Source organism: Vipera ursinii (assembly GCF_947247035.1).
Source record: "Vipera ursinii genome assembly, chromosome: 3".
Classification (NCBI taxonomy): Eukaryota; Metazoa; Chordata; class Lepidosauria; order Squamata; family Viperidae; genus Vipera; species Vipera ursinii.
Genome location: NC_139516.1, coordinates 129,623,561 through 129,646,818, shown reverse-complemented (window position 1 = coordinate 129,646,818; position 23,258 = coordinate 129,623,561). Strand labels below are relative to the sequence as shown.

The window sequence follows — 23,258 nt, the reverse complement described above, 5'->3', positions numbered from 1 at the left end:
TTAGCAACTGTTTTTATATTGTGATGAAAAATATGTTTGCAACCAATCCTTGCATTACTACAGGTCTGTAAAGCAAAGGAAAGCTGAAGTAAAATGATAAGCACACTCACAGTTTTACTTAGCAATCACTTTGCCTAACCACTGAGTTGCCAGTCCCCATTGGGGTCACTGAATGAGGACTACCTATATCTGTTGCCTGGTTCCTTTACAGATTGAAATGGAAAGAGAACCCCCCACATGCAATTTAAATTAGTAAAAAAAATGTCATTTTTCCCCACACGTTACCTCATTTCATTAAAAAAAGCTTAAATTATAATATAAAACTCACAAAAAATTAAGTTTTTTTCTCTGAGCATAGGTTTGAATCTCATAATGTTTCTCTACAATACAGCCTAGTTGTCAGGCACATACTTGATCATGCTACCTATTTTCATCCCACACAACTTTTCTTTGGCAACTGTTGGCTTGTTTTTAGGGCTGGGTATCGTCTCTTGGAAAGCTAGTTTGGTGTAGTAATTAAGGCATCATTAGAAACTGGGAGACTGTGAATTATAGACCTGACTTAAGACACAATGCCAGCTGGGTGGGATACCTTGGGATAGTCACTTTTTCTCAGCCCTAGGAAGGATGCAATAACAAACCACTTCTGAAAAAATTTGCAAAGAAAACTTGACGGATTTGCCCAGGCATTTGCTGAGAGTTGGACACAAATGAACAGAAGAAAAAAACATAACTTCCATTCTTGTTAATCAGAAAAGCAAATCTAAAATAAACACAATAGACAGAAGTGGCAACGAGACAGCATATTAAACATGAAACAAGCCAGTGATTATGGGCCAATGATTTAATCAGCTTTAAACTATCCTGTGATGCATGTATTGTGCATCACAGCTAGTATAATCAGACATTTTCTTTCTTGTATGAAAGAATGCAGTCTTAGACAGAGATTCTCCATATTTTGATGAGTGGGAGGAATATGATTTATCCTTATCTTTTTTCAGTTAACTGCATATTGGTGTAATTTTGACTGCAGTCAATCTTAACTACAGTTTGTTCAAACAAATGTGCTTTATTAACCAATCTGAAATTGGCTTGTTATATAGTAAACTATCATTAAAATTTACTCAAGTTCTAGAAAAAAAGAAGCAAAATAGTGGGCATATCAGGAGAAGCAATGGTTCATTTCACAAAGTTGTTGCGGGGAAAATAAGAGGAGGAATGTATGTTCCCCACCTTGAATTATTTATAAAAATGATAAAGGTAGAATAAAAGAAATTAAATTTACACAACCTACATGGTCACCCCTTTTTTAGACAAAGCTAAGTTTTGGACCTGAGGTGGCCCTTAAAAGCAAAATAAAACAAATAACCTGCAGAATGAAAGGAGTATGGTTTCAAAATTTCAACAGTGAGGAACTGAAGTGGGAGGAAAAGGTACAAAAAGCAAAAATAGTTATAAAATCTGTTATACTAGCTTTACTAGTAAAAGGGAAGATTTTTTAAAAAAAATGTTGCATGTAAAGAAATAAATAATCTGAAATAAGTACCTACATTGGTTCATAGGAGAAAAGTAATTGGGAAAAACAGATTAGGTGTGCATGTAAGTCCTTATATTCTTCCTGTTTTATTCTCCCAATTTCCCCATCTCCAGCCATGCAATAATTTGGCAGGCAATTTCCAAAAGCCATTAACACACAAAAGCTATATTGTCTACCAAACTGCACTGTAAGCATCTGAGGTATTTTTCTCATACAGTTGTCTTTACTGGACATAAGTCACTAATGGATGTGACTTTAATAAGGATTAGCTTGGATAAACAGACTGGTAGCTTTAGAATGTTATCTCTTTAAAGCTTTTTTTCTCTTTTTTTGTAAATAAAGCCACTATCCATCTCTCATAATCTGTTCACTTGATACAGGCATGTTTGAAAAGAGAGGGGATAAGAAAGGTTAATTTTACAAGTCTTTCTGCATTACAGTCTGGTTTTCAATGGTTCACACCCTGTTTTATTTTGGGGTACTGAAGCACATCATAAGAAAAGAAGAATTAAAAGGTGAAGTCAGAAACCCACCTCTTTTTTAAATCTAGTAACTATTTTCATTCAGCAAGGGTGAGTGGTATGTTTTATTAACTCAAGGCCTGAGTGGGCTAGCATGACAACAAAATTTGTCATTCATGAAGTTCAATCAACTGCTGAAGAGCCTAAAAACTTCCAGGGACTTACTGTCTCTCAAGTATAAAACCCTCCTGGTCACGTCAACTTCAATTTAACTTAATTATATTTATACTGAAGTTTGCTGGGCGTCAGTGAATGCTAACATTTATGTTCACCACCAACACTATTCCCTCTCCACCTTCTCCTCCTTGCCAAATTGGAAACAGTACCAGACCTTAAGTTCAAATACGGGTAGCCTTTGAGTTGTGATGGTAATTCTCATCAAAATTTCTGTCGCTAAGTGATGTGGTCATAAAGCACCATGTTACATGGTGCTTAGTAACAGCACATTGCTTAGCAACAATAATCCCCATTGCCATTATTAATTGAACACCACTAATCATTAGGCAAGGACTGCCTCCTCTTCAACTTCCTCACCTGCCTATCTCCCCACCCATCTCTGCCTATTTGGCTGCCTTGTACTCTGCTGCCTCAGATGGCCTTGCTGCTCCATGGTCTTTGGCCCTGGCACTTTTTGGCCGTGCCACCCCCGGTGACCTCTGCCTTCTTCATCTCACCCAGCCTGACCCAATGTGAGGCAGCTACTGGCCAGACCAGGCCTTCTTTCCCAAGACTATTCTCCAAATAGCATGGACCAGTCTCCGGACATTTCAGGAAGCCTCAGAAAGAAGGCCAGCAGTTACATTGCATCAGACCAGGCTGGGAGCACTTTGTCAGCAGTAGGAGAAACAGGGTGAAAGTCAGTTGGGGATGGCAGGGTAGCAAGGCTGACAGGGCCAGCAAATTCAGAAGAGCAGAGCAGCAAGGCCAGGGGGCTGTGGAGTGGAAAGCATGTCAGCAAGGCAAGTGGAGTGCTGGGCTAGCAAAATGCAGGGTGGCAGTGATGACTGGAGCTTTGGGATGTGGAACTGGGGTGGCTAGCCATGGCACAAGGCTCTCCTTGGCGGTGGTGATGCTGGGAATGAAGTAGTAGACCAGAGGGGGTGGCATCTGGTTGACACTGCTGCATGCCCTGGGCTTCTACTGCAGCCCCTGCGTCACTGCAAAAGAGAGCTGCTGTACAGGACATCGTGACCTAGCTCACCTATCACATCAAGCCATAATGTGGTTTGCTTTTTTTCTTATGCGGTATGTGAACCATACAATATGCTACACTAGGGAGTTAATTAAATATCTATTGGGACCTACCTAACAAGCACTTCCCTACTGTGGTGCCTACCCTCTGGAACAAAAACCCTCCAAACTTCTGTAAGGGTCCCACCCTGATGATATTCTGAAAGTACTTGAAACTTTCCAGTTCTTTATACTTTATAACCCCCCACCCTTATATTTCATTTTTTGTTTGTTTGATTGTTTTAAGTGCGAGCCAGTCAGAGGTGCTTGGAGTCAGACTTCCGTCTAAACTGAATAAAATAAATATAAATAAAGTAAGATGAGTTCACCTTAATTAGTTTTTAAGTAAGGGAATGGGCTGTGGTTTACTACAAAACTGGGTGAGGCAAATTTCCTGTGACCATAGTTACGGTTTTGTACTGTTTTTCATGCAACTCACAATTCCTCATCCCTGCCATAACGTATCATTTCGTACAGCCACCCAAATTTTTCTTTAGAAAAAATAAGCCAGTGATTTTTGTACTTTTATGCAAAAATAATAGCTTGTCAAAATGAAGTGACATCTTCTTGAGCTGGATGCACTGAATTAATTTCTTGTCCTGTATAAGGGAAGGCCCGTTTCCTCCAGAAAGTAAGATGAGGAATTGACAAGAAGTTGTTTAGTAAAGATTGTCCAGCAAGCAGAGCTAGCAGTGACTCTTCTATTCACTAAGCTTCATTTGTGTATCTACATAAACAGATGCAGTTTCACTCTTTTGTCTGAGACTCCTAAACATGTGTTCTGCTTTGAAGGCTAAATTCCTTTTCCTCCAAAATGCTTCCTGACTCCATTTCCTACTCACACAAAAAACTGCTCTGCAGAGAAAAGGGTGACAAGAAGAGTTGGATTTAGAATCGGTCAGGAGAAACTCCCCTCATCAACTTGTGAAAATTTTTACATACATTACATTCTAAATCCATATATAATGGAGCCTAAAACGAGCAACAGTCATAATTCCTCTTTTTATATTTAAAACGAAAACCATTCCTTAGAATGAAAATACTCCTCCCTCATTTCCACAGAACACAATTGTTGCTTTTAGGTTTGAATCACTGCATTTACTAGAACTGAAATGTGACCTAGGAAGCCTCTTTACTGTATAGCACTACAATTCTGTTATGAGGATTGGGGGCACTTATTTACCTTCATCAAAGTCACTGGAAAATTAGTTCAAGTAGCAATTTTTTTTATTTTCTAGCAGTTTTCTCCTGTTTTATTCCCCCAGTCCCAGTCAGTAACATAATAGAAGTAGTGTAGAAATCATCAGCATATGAATCACTCCCTAGTCACGCATATTTTTCCTGAACAAAGTGATTCAGCTTTTCAGAATTTAGTACCAAACTGAATCAGTGTCCTACTTTATAAAGACCACTAAAACTTTTAAGTTTGGTTACAACAAAGAAGAATCTAGAAAGAGTTCAGAGAAGAGCAATAAAGATGATTAGGGGAGTGAAGGCTAAAACATATGAAGAACGGTTGAAGAAACTGGGTATGTCTAGTCTAGTCTAAATGAAAAGAAGTAGTGACATGATAAAGGACGCGGTGGCTCAGTGGGTTAGGACGCTGAGCTTGTCGATTAGAAGGTCGGCAGTTTGGCGGGTCGAATCCCGAGGGCCGTGTAGCAGAGTGAGCACCTGTTACTCATCCCAGCTTCTGCCAACCTAGCAGTTCAAAAGCAGGTAAAAATGCAAGTAGAAAAATAGGGACCACTACGGTGGGAAGGTAACAGCGTTCCGTGCCCCTTTGGCGTCTAGTCATGCCAGCCACATGACCACGGAGACGTCCTTGGACAAGTGCTGGCTCTTCGGCTTTGAAACGGAGATGAGCACCGGCCCCTAGAGTTGGAAACAACTAGCACGCATGTGCAAGGGAACCTTTACCTTTACCTTTTTAGTGACATGATAGTAATGTTCCAGTATCTCAGGGGCTGCTACAAAGAAGAGGGGTCAACCTATTTTCTAAAGCGCCTGAAGGCAGGACAAGAAGCCACAGATGGAAACTTATCAAGGAGAGAAGCAACCTAGAATTAAGGAGAAACTTCCTGACAATGAGAACAATTAATCAGTGGAATAGCTTTTAAGAAGAGATTGGACAGCCATTTGTCTGACATGGTATAGGACAGGTTCTCCTCCTACGTGAGCAGAGGGTCAGACTAGAAAACCTCCAAGATCACTTCCAACTCTGTTATTCTTAATATTTCATATAAACAAACATAAGAACGCACTTCAGTCTACTTCCATTTTTGTTACATTTTATTGTTTGCTGTAACAATCTTCTCTGTTCTTTTCACAATGCTCTTTCAATTTAAAAATTGGAAGCCAGTGGATTGTACACTTCCAGCATTAGGCCAAATGTCTTCATAACTATGGCTAACAGTTATTTTGGTACTGTTAAGCAGGATTCTCATATATAAATATAATTGCGGCTGAAATACTATTTTCTATTCTTAGTTCACTTGGAATCTTAAGCAGGCAAAATGGTGATAACAGTGTCATGGAGAGTCAGAGCTTCATAAGAAAATGAGACAATATTACATGGCTAGATGGGACTCCAAGGAGATGATCTGTGATCATACAGGCCACACTTCTTTCTTAACTGAAATTTAAAGAAAATCAGAATTTTATCTGACATGTGTAAGGCACAGGGAGAGCATTAGAGAGAATGCTGGGGTAAATAATAGTAAGTTGAAATTGCTTTTACTTATTAAGAACTGCACTGTATACATTATTATATCATGGTAATTTTTCCCAGGCAGTTCCTTGAAATACAGCATAATAGTCAATTTCTCAAAGCATGATTGGCAGTATAGCTAGACATATATCAGATGACCCATGAACGTCAACACAGATTATAACTCAGTCTAGCCAACGTACCAATACAACATTGAAGAAGCTTAACTATGGTTTAGGGCAGGGGTAGTCAATTTTTTTGGCTTGGTAGGGGGAAACATGCTTTTAAAACACACATTTTTGTCTCTCCTAGCCACAGGGAGGAAATCTGTAGGAATGTAATGATATCATGGAATAGGCAGGATAAACTTTTCTTTGACCCTTTTTTCCCCCAAATCAGAAATATTACTGCTGCATTTTAGCAGAATGATTTTAAAGTGCTTTGGGGGCTGCAATATTGATAAATCATGATCAAGCCAGTATTCAAAACTATGGCCAGAAGTTTATTAGCAAACCATGATTTGGACATAGGAAGAATTAATATTGTGTTTGAACTGTTTGTTCATTACCGCTTTTGCTTTCTCTCTAATAACCACCCTAATTTGGAACTTCAACTACCATGCTACATTCTAAACTTCAGGGGGTCCCTGCTTACAAATCACTCATTCAGTGACCATTACAATGGCACTGAGCAAACGGTACTTATGATTCGTCCTCTAACTTCTGTCCATCACACTACCCCCACAGTTACGTTATTGTGACCCAAATGCTCAGCCACCAGTTCATGATTATATTGTCACCGCATCCTGCAGTCATGTGATCGCCATATGCAACCTTCACTGTTGGCTTCCAACAAGCAAAGTCAATGGGGAAGCCAGCAAGTTTACAAATGGTGACCATGTGATACTGTATTTAACAACAGCACATGATTTTATTAACAATGGCAACTAGAACTACTGGAAATCCCATTGCTAAGCAATATGGACACATGACATTGTGCTTTACAACTGTGCTGCTTAGCAATGGAAATTAAGGTCCCAATTACTGTCATTATCCAAGGGTTACCTATACGGACAAGGCAAATAAGGCATTAGCATTGGTCAGAATGAATCTATTGGACCTTAAGCACTGGGATGTTAAACTAGGTAACTACAGGACTATCTGTCCAACTGCACTAAAGGAGACATTATGCTAATCTTGTCATGTGTTGCCAAACTAGTTATCTTTCCAACTTTTAAGACCTTATCGGCCCTAGACATGAACTGAAAAACTGAAAATTCACAATGAGTGATAAGCTGTTCCATGGGCTATATTAGCTTTGCACATTTTAAAAAAAAACATGGGTGCATTTTTGTTTTGTTTGGACTGGCTGAGTAAGCTTGTTCAAGCAAGGATTAATTTCAGAATAAGAAAACTAAGTTATAGCTCAGACTCAATATATATTGCAATATTAGTATAAGACACTGCTACTGGAAATTCTTTTAATGTTAATGTTATTGGAAAAGATCCATATAGATATGTTTCCCAGAAACATAAAGCAAAGTGCTAATAATTCCCTAATGTAGGTTTTAAGGACGCACAGCTCAGTTTCAGAAGCATTAACCATATGGGCAATAGTTATTTCTCTCTGCATGTGTGGACATGCATTCTAGACTGGGCATTCTTCCTATGTGACAAGGGAGAAATCATCTCAAGCTTTCAAAATAGTAGAAAGTTACACAAATATTAGAAAATGACCAGTTTACAATTCCTTTGAGTTATGTCTTAACTCAAGAACTTAAGAACTGCCCAATGGATCAAGCAATAAATTGTATAGGCTAAGCAGATTCCCTCTTTGAACAAGTTTAAACAAAAGAAAACAAATATTTGTAAAAAAAAGTACGGTAATATTTTACTCTTATCAGATGCTAAGCATTATCTCTAAATATTGAGGGGTTTGATTTTAGCTTTCTAGAACTATTGTTAGAACTAGCACTACAACTAAAGAAAATTTACAATTCTGATCCCATTTCTAAGATTTTGGTATGAATTTTTCCTATTCCTCCTATCTCTGGAGATGACCATTATTGAACTTTAGCCATCTACCTTGTGAGATACACATCTGACCAGCAAAAATCAGTAATAAAAAACATCATCATGAAAACAATACAGGTAGTCCAACTTACAACAGTTCATAAAGTTACTGTTCGAAGTTAAAATGGCACTGAAAAATGTGACTTACTACTGTTTTTCACACTTACTTCGGTCGCAGCATCCACATGGTCACATGATCAAAATTCAGATGCCTGCCAATTGATTCATATTTATGATGGTTGCAGTGTCCCGAGATCATGTGGTCACCTTTTGAGACCTTCTGACAACCAAAGTCAATGGGGAAGCCAGATTCAATTAACAACCATGTTACTAACTTTAACAACTGCAGTGATTCATTTAACTACTGAGCAAGAAAGGTCAAAATAGGGCAAAATTCACTTTAAAACTGTCTCACTTAGGAACATAAATTTTGGGCTCAATGGTAGTTGTAAGTCAAGGACTACCTGTAGAACAGGGGTGTCAAACTCAATTTCATTGAGTGCCGCATCAGCATTGCAGTTGCCTTCAGGGGGCCGGGTGGGTATGACCTGGGTGGGCGTGGCCTACTGGGTGGGCATGGCTAGAGTGCATATGGCCTCTTGGGTGGGCGTGGCCAGCTCTACATCATTGGCATCAAGGGTGCCTGTGGGGGCCTGGGCAGGAGTGGGACAGATCTGAGGGTCTCTGGCAGAAGGAGGGTCTCTGGGCCAGGGCCAAGGCAGTGGGGGCCGTTCCCTCACTGTTTCCAGGATGGCTTCGGGGGCCGCATGAAACCACTTCGCGGGCCAGATCTGGCCCCCGGGCCTTGTGTTTGGCATGTCTGCTGTAGAACAACAAAATGCAGGCACCCAATCCAACAACTGCATTACATCCAAGCAGCTATACCAGGAGTCTTCAAACTTGTCCCTTTTATGACTTGTGGACTTCAACTCTCAGAATTCCTCAGCCAGCATGCCCGTCTGAGGAATTCTGAGAGTTGAAGTCCACAAGTCATAAAAGGGACAAGCCTGAAGACCCCTGAGCTACACAATCCCCTTGGCTCTTATACTATCCAAGCACCTGCAAGAAAAGCTAGCTTCTAATGGCTTTCTGGAAGATTAAGAGTGTAGGAGCCTGCCAGAGCTTTAGAGGAAGGGAGTTCCATAATGGAGGAGCCACTGAAGAAAAGCACATGTCTGATTCCCACTAGACTGATTATGTATGTATGTATCTATTATCCCACCTTTATTTTTACAAATAACTCAAGGTGGCGAACATATTCAACACACATTCCTCCTCCTATTTTCCCCACAACAACAACCCTGTGAGGTGGGTTGGGCTGAGAGTGACTAGCCCAAAGTCACCCAGCTGGCTTTCATGGCTAAGACAGGACTTGAACTCATGGTCTCCCAGTTTCTAGCCTAGTGGTGTCTATCTCTATGGGGACATGTGGAGAAAGAAATCGGGAACTGGCCCATTCTATCCAATCTAGCAAGACAGACCTAACCTAAGAAAGTGGTGGCCACTCACACAACCTGGTTCTCTACTATGTAGGTGATAACCAGCATCTTGAAATGTAGCTGGAAAGAAACTGCAAGCCAGTGCAGCTTGTGCAGCAGTGGTGTAACGGGGGAAATCAAGAGATGACCATTACCACATGAGCTGCTGTATTGTGGACTAGTTGTAATTTCCAAGTGGTAATTTTCAAGGACATTCCCATGTATAAGGCATTGCAACAGTCCAATTAGAAAGTGTCCAAAGTGTGAGTGACTGTAAGCAGAGCTTCCCTATCCAGGAATGGGTGTAACTGGCACATAAGATGAATCTGTACGAATTTGAATCAACACCTTCCTGAGGAGAGAGATATTAGTTTGCAGATAACAAAAAGAGATATTCCTAACCTCCTGTCTTTCCAAGTAGATTTTTTTTCTTTTGTGAAAAAAACACACAGAATGAGAACTCTGTGACAAAAGATAAAGAAGGTTTATGCTGATGGAGGGAAGAAAGAGAGAGAGCTAAGATTCTCATCCAAACCCTGGTTAAAGTTGAAATTTTCAGGAAGAGGTATTTTCCAAATAACAAAATCACACAGATTGTATCAGTTCCAAAACTAATCTATTCTCAAGAGGAATGGGGATGGTTTTTAACAGCTCCATATTTTTATGCCCTTTGGCACTATATGACAACTTAAATTTAAAAATAATTTTTAACATTCTCCTTTTTCCTTTTTTTTTTAAAAACAGAAGTATGGTTCCATCGATACTTTGTGAGACTGATCTCCCTCACTATCTTCCAGGAAGGCAGGAGGTAGAACTAAGTCATGTAGACTCAGAGGGCTTCTGGAAGAGCTGGTTTGACATCTCCATCAGCCTGGTGTCAACCCTACTGTTGCTCCATGAAAAGCCAGAAGGCCATTGTTCCTTTGCTGATTTGCTAGATATACATCCCTTCAGGCACCCAAGGCACTATAAACACTACTCCCACCTCCCATTTTTCCTTACAGTAACAATCTGCCAGGTACATTGAGAATTGGCTGACGTAGAGTTAAGCCCAAGTCTCCCTCATCTAACTTCTTTACTCATATCCTCATATTTCATTGCCCCAAAGCTATATTCTGCTCAGCTCCACTTCCATATAATTTAGTTCTTGTTATGACTCCTCTTACAAAATGATCCAAATTAAGCTGAAAAACTAAAGACTCAGCTTCTGTCAGGCAACTATAGTTGAAAACAATTTAGATGATCTAAAAGCAATCACTGATACCTTATCGATAAACATTCATATGAACCAAACATCTATTTTTTTATTTATCTCAGCTACTTTGATATCTACATTCTTTCTAGATACTTTGGCTCATAGATTGTTGTTGTTAGCTGCGAAGTCGTGTCTGACCCATTGCAACCCCATGGACAACGTTCCTCCAGGCCTTCCTGTCCTCTACCATCTTATGGAGTCCATTTAAGCTCACGCCTACTGCTTCAGTGACTCCATCCAGCCACCTCATTCCCTGTCGTCCCCTTCTTCTCTTGCCCTCAATCTTTCCCAGCATTAGGCTCTTTCTCCAGTGAGTCCTTCCTTCTCATTAGGTGGCCAAAGTATTTAAGTTTCAACTTCAGGATCTGGCCTTCTAAAGAGCAGTCAGGGTTGATTTCCTCTAGGACTGACCGGTTTGATCGCCTTGCAGTCCAAGGGACTTGCAGGAGTCTTCTCCAACACCATAGTTCAAAAGCCTCAATTCTTTGGCGCTCAGCCTTTCTTATGGTCCAACTTTCACTGCCAAACATTGCAACTGGGAAGACCACAGCCTTGACTATACGCACTTTTGTTGACAGGGTGATGTCTCTGCTTTTTAGTGTGCTGTCTAGATTTGCCATGGCTTTCCTCCCCAGGAGCAAGCGTCTTTTAATTTCTTGGCTACAGTCCCCATCTGCAGTGATCTTGGAGCCCAGGAAAATAAAATCTGTCACTACCTCCATTTCTTCTCCATCTATTTGCCAGGAATTCAGAGGGCCGGATGCCATGATCTTGGTTTTCTTAATGTTAAGTTTCAACCCAACTTTTGCACTCTCCTTTTTCACCCGCAACAAGAGGCTCTTTAGTTCTTCTTCACTTTCTGCCATTAGAGTGGTATCATCTGCATATCTTAGGTTGTTGATATTTCTCCCGGCAATCTTAATTCCAACTTTTGATTCATCTAGCCCTGCCTTTCTCATAGATATTGCCACACTCACAAAGCCATTTTTGGCTATTATATCCTATTTGTTCTATTTCAAAACCAGCCATTTAAGTTAATCTATAAAATTTAAGCATGCTTATGATAGACAAGACAAGCTAACCAAGCCAGTCAGGTAACATCCTTTGATATAAATTGCAGTAAAGAAGTCCTACCTCAAGGAAAGGACAGCCTTTCCTCTGAGTTCAAACAGATAAAGTTGATCTTAATTCATACTTCTCATGTCATAGAAGAGCGATTCTCATCTATCCACACCTTATCCTATCATTTGCTCTATCCAGGAACCTAATTTGCCTAATATTTGGTTGAATGTGGGTTTCACTTGAAGCCTCTCAAGGTATCCCATTTGAAATTTCACCAAAACAAACAAAAAGCTGCTGCCCATAAACTACTAGAGGAGTGGCCCTCAACCTTTGGGGCACCAGGGATCAGTTCCGTGGAGGAAGGTTTTTTTCCACAGACCGGGTGCGGCGTGGTTCTGTGTGCTGCCTGGATCGTGCACATGTGCAGATGGGGCTCTGCTTGCTTGCGTGGCCCACTTCCTGGTGGTCCATAGACCAGTGTTGGTCTGCAGCCTGGCTGTTGGGAACCCCTGCACTAGACTACCTTTAAATTAATTGTAAAATTTGTTCTAAAATGCCAGAGCCTAGATCAGGGGTAGGCAACCTTGGCCTAGATACTGGGAGAGCCTGCAAATGAAAGCATGGCCTTTATCAGATAGTTTATCTTAACTGATTCTGAAGCTCAGACACAATTAATAATTCTTAAACTTGAATGCCACTGAATGATTCGGCAAACTGAGGGTTGGCAGAATCAACAATACAATGTATATGTCTGGATAAGTACACTTGTGCTTGTGGAATACTTCATCTATAACAGACATGTCAAACACAAGGCCCGGGGGCCAGATCCGGCCCGCGAAGTGGTTTCATGCGGCCCCCGAAGCCATCCTGGAAACAGTGAGGGAACGGCCCCCACTGCCTTGGCCCTGGCCCAGAGACCCTCCTCCTGCCAGAGACCCTCAGATCTGTCCCACTCCTGCCCAGGCCCCCATAGGCACCCTTGATGCGAACGAGGTAGAGCTGGCCACGCCCACCCAGTAGGCCATACGCACTCTAGCCACGCCCACCCAGTAGGCCACGCCCACCCAGGCCACACCCACCCGGCCCCCTGAGGGCAACCGCAATGCTGATGCGGCCCTCAATGAAATTGAGTTTGACACCCCTGATCTATAAGTTAGAAAGTACATGGGAAGAAATAACCCCAGTGTTTTGTAATAAAGCTTATTAACATTTTCTTCTGAACAATGGGCCGTGATGCAAATCATGACTGTGATTTCCCTATAAATGTTATCAAATTTAATCCAACATATTAGTTACAATGCAGTCTTAGAGATTATCAAATTCCTCAACCACAGACTTACTGGTTGTTTTTAAGTTAGCCTTTCTCTCTCAGCTCAATGTATTTCAGGATGTTTTGAGGATCAAAATAGAGTGATGTTCACAGACACCACTTTAAGCTTGTAGGCAAAAAAGGCAGATTTAAAATGCAACAAATAAATCAGTGAAAGATTTATATCAACTGAAATAAAACAGAGTATAACATATATGAGCTTTTGAGTTGAGATGCCTGGACTAATCCCCACAGTTTTCTTGGCAAGATTTCAGAAATATTTTGCCGCTGCCTTCTTCCTAGTTCTGAGGGAAAGTCACTGGTCCCAGGTCACCCAGGTAGCTTCCCATCTTAGGCAGGACTAAAATTCATAGTGCACTGGTTTCTAGCCCAGTGTCTTAACCACTACATCAAAGTGTCTCTCATTATTATCAAGGTTATTTTAAAAATCAATTAAGGGGGATGTTCCAATTTTTCTTAAATGGTTAACACTAAACATATTGGAGTTAAATGAAAAATGGCAGAATACAGCCAGTCAAAGTATCAAGGCAAGTCTCAAAAGCTCCAAGATAAGCTAAAGAAACCTTGCTGCAATTATGAAGGTGAGTTAAAGAGAATTAAAGTCTGCTTGTGACTATATGTACATAACAATTTAATTTTCTTGACAAGAATATGGAAGGGGATACTAGCCACTGCTTTCCTTCACCTGTGGTGGTCTCCCACCCCAAGCATTAACCAAGCTTTAAACCATGACTCAAGCTACATGCCAAATAAGAAAACACTCTGCCACATTTCCAGTGATAAACAAAATAAACATTAGTAACCAAAAGGTTCTGAAGAATATTGCAAAAGGAAAAGCATCATAAAAGCATCATTTTGTATTAAAAAGGATAAGAAAGATATTAAACTAAACATGAGTTTTAGCAATAACTAGATAACCCATGATACCTTGGATCATCATTTCAGTGATATTTCCTACTAGATTTCTCAATCCCTTCAAAAATGGCAGAGTTTCTAATGTACTTGAAAAGTTGTTAAAAATTCAGAGAGATATTCAGAGATGGTACCTGTTAAAATTAGCCCATGTTGAATTGTACAGCACAATCAAACATCAAGAGTTGACCACAGAAATGTTTTATGACATATTGTCATATATCATAAAATGTTTTATAAAATTTATCAAATTTCAATTTTATGAGAGTCATGGGTCTTGGATTGTGGATGTATTTTGTAAGTTAGCCCATTTGAGGTACCTACGAGGCACCATTTTGCCCGGTTAAAAATTACAGGCACCAGAGTTTTAATAGTATACAGATATACTTTTGAAAAATGGTAAGATGTCAAGCAACCTGATCTCATAGAGAAAGCATAAGTTGTGATATATGTAATGAAAAATTATCTTTCTCTAGGATATTAAAATATTGGTTCCGTTTAGGGAAATTATTTTTAAATTATAATCTATGGAAGCTCATGATTCTTCAGAGACATACACAACATATTTATATTGGCTTATAAGCAGCATTATTTATTAAATTTATTGTCCACTACAGAAAATTTTATTATTTTTCCCTTTCTCCCTCTCGATATAAAGGAAACAGACACCACAGGAAACAATGACAGCACTAATAAAGGGGTAAACTCAAGAATACAAATCTCAGCAATGAAAGATGTTCTTTAGCAGCAATTGATATGATTGAAATATGTATGTACTGCATTTTATTACCAGAAAGTGGTTAAAATTAAAAGTTTGGATTTCATTATTTGGGATACTGTAAAAGAAATTTTTTTTAACCTAGTGATTTCCTGCAAGTGCAGGGTCCACTTTTTTTGGATCAAACAAGTGTTTAACCATTGGTTGTGACAGGAATTAATTGACTGGCTTGTTGTCTAAGCCTGGAGTGAACGGTCCAAGGTTGCCCAGCAAGGCAGGACTAGAACAAATAGCATTCTAATTTTTAATTTGGGGCCATAACCACCAAACCAAACTGGATCTTATGGGATATGTAAAAATATTGAACAAAAAGAAACTAATTCCATTTTAAGTGGTTCAAAAGATAGACAAAAATATCTTTGAACATTACACAACTTCTGAAACTTTTCTTGATCTAGTTTGTTCAAAGTCACTCCTTCATCTATTTTTAGAAGATATTTTAAAAATGTAGACCACGAAGTGCTAAGCAGCACATCAGATCTAGTGGGTCAGATTATATAATTGCCAGGAACAGGAAAGAATGAGGGGTGAAGAACATGGCAAGAATTTTTTTGTCAGACCTCATATGTAGTACAACCAGAGATGTGTTAACACAATGAATAATGCCTTTGTGGTGCTTTTTAATATGGAAGCTATACAGTGCCACCAACATTAATTTTGCCGATTAAAACAATATTGGCAGGAATTCTATATCTACTAAAGTATTATGGCCACAGGCTTGATACACTATGCTTTCAAAAGGTGCATATTGGATCTGGTGACAAATGTTGTTTTATCTGTTACCTTAAATATATAGGAACATTCCCACCAGTTCACAGCATGCTGAGATATCTATCTACTATTTCTTAGGAAATAAAATGTGCTGCAGGATTTTTTTTAAAAGAAATGTCCTTAAAAGCACTGTGGTCTGCTAGTCTAGCTAAATGAGATGGGATGAAATCATGTGTCCAAACAATATAAAATAATTGTGAGTAGCCCTGGACTCAGACAAAAAAAAAAATATACACAGTCATCTAGGGGGGCAGAGGTAAGTGAATTCTCATCAACCTTACATAGAAAGGAAAGCTTTATGGAAAAAGGTGGAAGTGGCTTGCATTTTTTTTTTCTTCTACTCAGCTAAAATTGCTACACCACAATTCGGTTTGAAGGTTCCAGAGTTGCATCTTTTTTCTTAAGAAAAGATCAAGAAATCTAACCAATGATTTATCGTTTAGCTTAGTTTTTAGTACTGAAGTTTCTACTCATACTTTCTCACAGCACAATCTTCAGACTACATGGGGATAGAAGGCAGGCATTTTACAAACAGCAAGAAGTGCTATTTCTATACTACACTACTTTGTCAGCCCAGACTGATGTTCAGTTTAGCTGGACCTATCCAACTATAAGCATAATCTCACTTTGTTTCTTAGATCTTTTCAGAATGGTACAACACATTGTCATTACAAAGCATCACCTACTTGTCTTCCAAAATATTTTCTTCCTTTCCTTCTAATAGGTGATCAGGCGACTCAACACCTCAGATCTCTTAACAAGCAGAATTTGAGACTGATTCAGACTAAGTAGCCCAGTGGAAACAACTGGCAGCCCATTCAATACATTCCATGCCATAAAAAGTCCATCCTTCCCAATGACTAATAACAGTCTTTTAACAGCTGCAGCATCAATTTAAATTCAAAGCCCACTCCCTCCTTTGCAATCCTAAAAGACCAGTCACTGTTGCTCCCTAACTATATACTCCTACTTACATGCCTGGAAAGCCGGTCTTTGGCTTAATCTCTCCCCTCCCCCCATCTTTTCTAAATCTCCCCTTTCTGCCAGTTTCCAGTTATTGTATTTCTTCTCTCTCCCTTATTATATATTCATACTGAATATCAACTGCCTGCCCTCCTTATGCCCCCATTCCAGGTTTTCCCTTTTCAAATTCTTATTTTAGGATGCTTTCCATAGCATAAAAACCAATGATCAACAAATACAAAAAGCTACTTTCAAGCCTCTGGATACTGCAATGTATTAAAAATATTAATTAGATAATAGCCTATGACAAGTAAAAAAAAAATCCCACCACCTCCTAGAATATGCCATGTCATGACTCACTCTACAGCTTGCTTTAAATCCCTTTTTACAGGAAGGGCATATTTGCCCATCACTATGATTTTTATAGTTTTTCACATTTTCCATCAGTGCTAACACAAACGTTTGTGCTTTTATTGAAAGATTCCCAGTAGTCCAATGGGTAGCAATATGTCGAATCAAACAATTTCTGAAACAGAACAATCCAGAGGGAATACGTTTTACAATGGAATTCAAAGAGGAAGACATCTTTATTTTGACCAGGAAGAGAAACCACCCATTTCCTAAACTTCCGATGATTAAAACTGGAGTTACAATTTAGACTTTTGAGTTAAAATCCACTCAATATCAAAGCTACCCCCAGTACAAAAGGTAGCCCAAATACAAGAATAAGATAACCTTTTAACTATTCACATATAACCTCAAAACATCCTTGAAATGCAAGAGAGCAAATTACACAATTCCACTTCAAATGTGACCTTGTGAGAATATGAAGCTGTGTGATATTCAAATGATCCAGAATGCAAATCGTATTGTAAACTGTGCTGTGTGGTGAGTGATTTCGCAAAGCTGGAAAGAGTAAGAAGCCTCTGGCCTGAGCACTGCCCAGTGAGAGTAATAATAAACAGGACTGTGGCTTTCTGAAGAACAGGATTCATATATCTACCCTGGGAATCTACATTATTCATTAATCTACATTATTCATTAATGTATCTACATTAAAACAATCTACATAATCTACATTATTCATCCAATAAAGTACTATAGGTACAATAAAGTAGCCTGAGCTCAGCCATTTCTGATCAGGTGTGAATACAAACCTCTAGCATACCAGTAATATCTTGATAGTCTTCGTTTGCCCATGGACACCCCCATTTTTGTGTGTGTCCAAGACAAGCAAGCCAATACAATGATGGGTAAAGAAGTTATATCTGATGTTCCTCCTACATGCCTATCACAAAGGGAGGCTAACCTGAAACCTTCACTCAACCTTCCTGCACTTCATTTTTGAAGAAATGACTCTCCCTAGGTCTCAGCGGGCTTAGTCTTTTAAATGGCATTCCAATTCATACATTTGCAAGCTTGCTGCCCGGTCCCCCTTTCCATTAAAAAAATAATAAGCAACCTATAGGTAGTGTTAATCAAGAAGACAAAGAGACCACAAAAAGGGGGAAATGCACTTTTTCTCTATTACAGGTTAATAAAAAAAATTAGCAGAAAGATCTTCCAGCCAGAGTTGGGAAGGAAATACTTTTCTGACATGCCTACTTTGGCAATGCAGATTGTAATGATGAGAGCCACATCTCTCACCCCACTATAGAGAGGCCTTACCTCCACAATATAAAGCCAGACCCACTGCTTTGCTTGAATTTCTCTAACACCAGTGATCCCTTCTTTGGTTCCAAATACTGTCAGTTTCACTCAAGGCAACAAAAGAGAAATCTGCACTTCCTACTTGTATCCCAGGAACAGCACACACATACATGCTTTCAAAGATAACACAACATTTCTATGTCAATCATGCATAGCACATACCCCAAGGCAATCTCTATGAATGCTTGCTTTCTCCTTCTCTTTTAGACTATTTCCCTTAGGCTTGAAACACCAAGGTACCACAAAAAAAGTGGAATCTGACAATTTTAACAATAGAGATTCCCTTTTTGCTTGTACCCTTCCTGGGTAAAGTCTGAGGAAATTATTGTTTGCTTGTATTACTTTTGTTTCCATTTCCAGCTAGTAAGCCATTAACAAGCTTTAGAAAAAGAAAAAAAAGTTTACCACCACTGTAACTGGATACAGGAAGGTTACCACAACAGCTGGAGTGACCATGTAAGGAAAGGCTTCTAGCATTTGTCCCGTGTGGAAGTATTTTTCTTATAGCTTAAGTCTCAAAGATACATTCATTGCTTTGCAATCAGGCCCTCTAAAAAAATCTTACCTTACAATAAATAGGAAGTGTTTTGTTGTCCACATTCTACCAGATTCCTAATAAGTACTCTCCAAAAGTGAAACCAATCAGAGCTTCTTCTTTTCATGTAATCAATATGGCACTCAATAATATGAGAATTGACAGCAAAATGCAACTAAACTGGCTGGAAAGAATATCTGTACTATGTTACCATTTTAATAAAAAATAACTACCAAAGACCCTGAAAAAGCTGCAAAACAAAATAATACTTTCTTTTTCTGGAAAATAAAAACAAATAGAGTTGTATTCCCACCAACTACAACGATCAGGAACTGTGGCTTCTGAACAAGGCCATGGTTATGACATTAAGAGCACAGCAGGGATAAAGAGACTTCTGGCTTATCAGATTCCACTGTGTTTATTAGATCTTCATGATTCATCCATCAGAGTCAAGTGTCAGAGGGGGATTTTACCATTTGAAAAGTGCTCCTCTAAGTCCACCTTGATATTATGAATTTGCATTCAATAGGACTGAACCCACTCCCTGTTCAAACACGGCCACTCCTGATTCCCCACAGCTTTTTCAAATATACATTTCTGGGTTTTTTTGTTTTTGTTTTTAATCACATTTTTTGTTTAAACAGCGAGAGGAAGGAACACTTAGCAATCAACTGTAGATCATCCTTAAAAATATACAAGTAAGCCTGACGCACCTTCTTATCTTTATAACCTACAGACCAAGCCTTTGTAAAAAAAAAAAATTCTCTTCACTTTCACAGCTCCTTTAACAAGACGACTTTATAAAAAGGGGGGGGGGGTTGTTTTGCAACAAGATACCAGCACTAAAGATGACCTTTACTGAGGGCCAAGACAGCATCTCTTCGTTTCCATAAATATTAGAAAGGGAAGCACCTCCTTAGGCAGGATTTTAACTTCCAGACGTGAATCACTCCCTTTGCTTGTGAACATGGATGTAGTAGACAGTATCAATTTCGGACCCGGTGGGAGAAGGGACGGGAAGAGAACATTAGGAGAATCTCCCCTTTCTTTCCCGAACTCTTTTGAACGTCATCATCATCATCACCCCCACCCTACCCCACCCTGGAAGAGCATATTTTGCTTTGGGTTTGCAAACTTACCCGAACGGAAGAAAGCCGCGATGTCCGCGGAATCCTTGGCCGCGTCTTCCGCCCCTTCCCCAGCCGCGTTGCCGCTGTTGGAGGAGGCGGTTGTGGAACCGCTCATGGCTTCTGACTGAGGTCGGTGGCTCCTCCGGATCTGATCCCTCTACTACCGCCACGATGATCAGCCTCCTTTCCAAGATCCTGACAGTAGGATGACGGGAAAAAAACGAAATCTTATTTTTCCCCCCACCGGATCTCTCTGAAATCCATCCAGAGAGACGGTGGTGGTGGTGGTGATGATGATGGTGCAAAGGTGGCGGGGGTGGGGGAAGAAAGAGGTGGCTGAATGGATGGCTGGCTCGATTGCACAGGCAGCAGAGCAAATGGTTACAATAATAGGAAGAGGACCCGACGGAAGGTCTGCGCTGGGCGATTACCGTTCTAGGAGAGCCCCCGGCAGCCCCTCCAGAGAGGCAGGGTGTGCGACGCATGCATAAGCAATGGATGCATGCGGGAGCAAAGGGAAAAAAAGAGAGAGAGACAATCGCAGGAGGGGGAAGGGAGGGCGCATGGATGTTGATGGGAGGAAGGGGCTGCAATCAATGCAGCAGCAGAAAGCCGGCGGGAGGGAAAGAGGTGGCAGGTGGCGGCGGCGGGCGTGCAAGTTGGCGGAAAGCTATTGCAGTCTTTGGGGAGCCAGGAAAGGAGCAGCTGCGTTAGCAACAGTGCGCTGGACGCGAACTGAAGCCGCCCCGCTCCTCCATCTTGATTGCAATTGCAAAGGTGGGTGGGAACAGAGAAGGAAGGAAGAGAATCCTATCCCCGCCCAGGGAAGTCAAGGGACGAGGGGGAAAAGAAAAAAAAAAGGGAGAGCGAGCAGCATCGGGATGAAGGGAAGGGCAGCCAGTCGGAAAAGTCCGGACGACTCCGTCAGCGTTCGGCAGGTTGCACAGGAAGAAGCAACCGAGAGCGGTGATTGGAGAGCGCCGCTAAAGAAAGGAACGGCTTTCTATTGGCTGCGAGCGTATTATAAGCGGCCGCCGAAGTCCAAGCTGGGAATCCCCTTTAATACATAGATGCCTTAGTAAGTTTTTTTTTTGCGCCTTGTTGAAGGCGTGAGGATGAAAGAGCGCCCTCTTCCTGGGGGAGGCCGTCATAAGGCGTGGCGTCTGCGACTGAGATTTGGAAAGTAACTGCCTCTGCTCTCTTCTTCAAGAAATGCCCCGATCTTGGTCTCCCTTACCCGATCGATCAATACAATAGTCCAAAAAGCCGCGTTCGTTTTTTTTGCATCAGGAAAGGAAGGTGGGAATGTATGCAAAAGGGATCTCTGATCTCCCACGCGAACTAGCTGGCATGAGCCATCTTTATTCTGACAATGGGAAAGGCTTCACGAGACAACAATGATCAATATCTACCCGGTGAAGTTTATATGGGTGGAGATAGGCGACCGGGTGTTTAATCGGAAAGCGTTTTCCGCTCCCAAGCTCAGCCTTTTACGAACAAGATTTCGGAAGAGACCCAACCTAAGCAAGCTTGTCATGGGGCTCCGGTACTTTTTATAATCTGTCCCTGTCAAAGACTGGGCGTTTTACGCGACAATGTTATAAACAGCAAGTTCAATTGAGTTTGAAGAGGATTTGCTTCTAAATTTAGCCTTTTCAAGATCGTTGCCCTTATTTGTCAGAAAGACACATCTTTTTCCACTCTTTTTTTTTACAGTTCGATTTCAATTTTCCTTATTAAGCTCTCTCTCCTCTTCCTTTCTTTCAGCTATAAAATATGTATTCTGCTTCCTTCTGCTAATTCATTACGTTGTATGTCTAGAGACAGTCCATATGGCAGCATTTTTACATTTTTGTTTGAAGATGATCTCATGCAACATTAAAATCCGGGCGTAACTGTAAGGGAAGGGGGAGTGAGAACAGACTTTCAATGGCTCCATGCTAAGTCTTTAAATAAGAACAGAGTTGAACTCACCAGCATCCTGTATTCTAATCATCTTCCTGATATTAGTGTGAAAACTCAGCTATAGAACTTCAGGGATTTCATCTTGTCTTTTTGGATCCTTCCTGCAATCTCTCAATAGTTTGTTCAACTGTGCAAACACTATAATTATATTTTATCATCTTTTGATCTGTTCTCCATGTTGTATTCTCCAGTCTTCGATTTACGGGCTCAATTTTTCTGAAAGGCTATTTTTCTTTAGGCTATAAAGAACAGTTATTATTCAAAATAAGGCTTACCCGCAGATATTGTGATATGCTGGAAGTTGCACTCTTTACCACAGTGATACAGAAAATCTGATCCCCAGTTAACTGTTCTATATTGCTGTTCCATACTGGACTGAAATGTACATACAATAATGTAAGTATCAATTCAAATACTAATGTTCAGGAAAGAGGCAATAATGAACAGGCTGTGGGTTACCAACTGGGAATCGACACTTGCTAAGTGAAACTAATCTCAGACAAGCAACTCCAAAAGGAAGGGAATGTGACAGTATCACAAAATGGTTTTCGTTGGATTGGAGATCCACTCAACTTCTAACCCCATTGTACTCAGAAATTTATCCTAAAATTCTTCATCAACAAATATCCTTTGGTGATTTTTAAACAGTTGTTTCAGTGTGACATCTGAGAAGATGTCTGCCAACATTTCTTCTTTCATGGACAATGCTTATTTTGCTAGTGAAACTGAATCCAACCAAAAATAGTTTGTGGAATAATTTCAGATTCAAGAATTTTGATTTTGTTTTGGAATTTGGAATGAGGAAGACACGGGTTTTTCTTAAAGTATCAGGTTTGTCTTAGCATAGACAATAAATTGTAATTCTGTGGTTTCCTGCCTCAAATGGGAGAAAACAGTCACCAATTTTTGGCAAATACTGACAAAGAGAGCTGTAGGTGCTTTTAAAAAAAAAGATTTGGTACCATATTTGCCTATGGATGATGCCAGCATGCCCAAGCAGAAAATGCCTATTCACATTTTAAGCAGCTATAACTGATTATTTATGCACATATGAGGTTTATATAGCATGCATACATTCCAAACATGGATAGGATCAGGATCCTAATATGGAAGAAGTATTTAGGGGATGAAATTGGACCCTTGAACTTCTATAAAGCTTACTTGTATATTTTGTCCTTTAAAACATGTCCATTAAAAAAAGAAATATTTTGACTCCACCCACACAGAGAGCCTTAGGGGCTGCAAAAAGCAATTCTTGTGAGTTCCATAATGACAATGATATCTTTGAATGCATTCTCC

General features: G+C 40.1%; 1 protein-coding gene across 2 annotated transcripts in view; it reads right to left on the bottom strand.

The window, feature by feature from the left end:
• Positions 1 to 20,486, bottom strand: part of TRIO (trio Rho guanine nucleotide exchange factor) — a 257,034-nt gene extending 236,548 nt beyond the window's left edge. For both annotated transcript variants that reach the window (XM_083358364.1, XM_083358365.1), the window contains exon 1: positions 20,004 to 20,486. In XM_083358364.1, coding sequence (XP_083214490.1) covers positions 20,004 to 20,109 — 106 coding nt within the window. In that variant the 5' untranslated portion in view covers positions 20,110 to 20,486. The remainder of the gene's footprint in view (positions 1 to 20,003) is intronic.
• Positions 20,487 to 23,258: the final 2,772 nt, after the last annotated feature.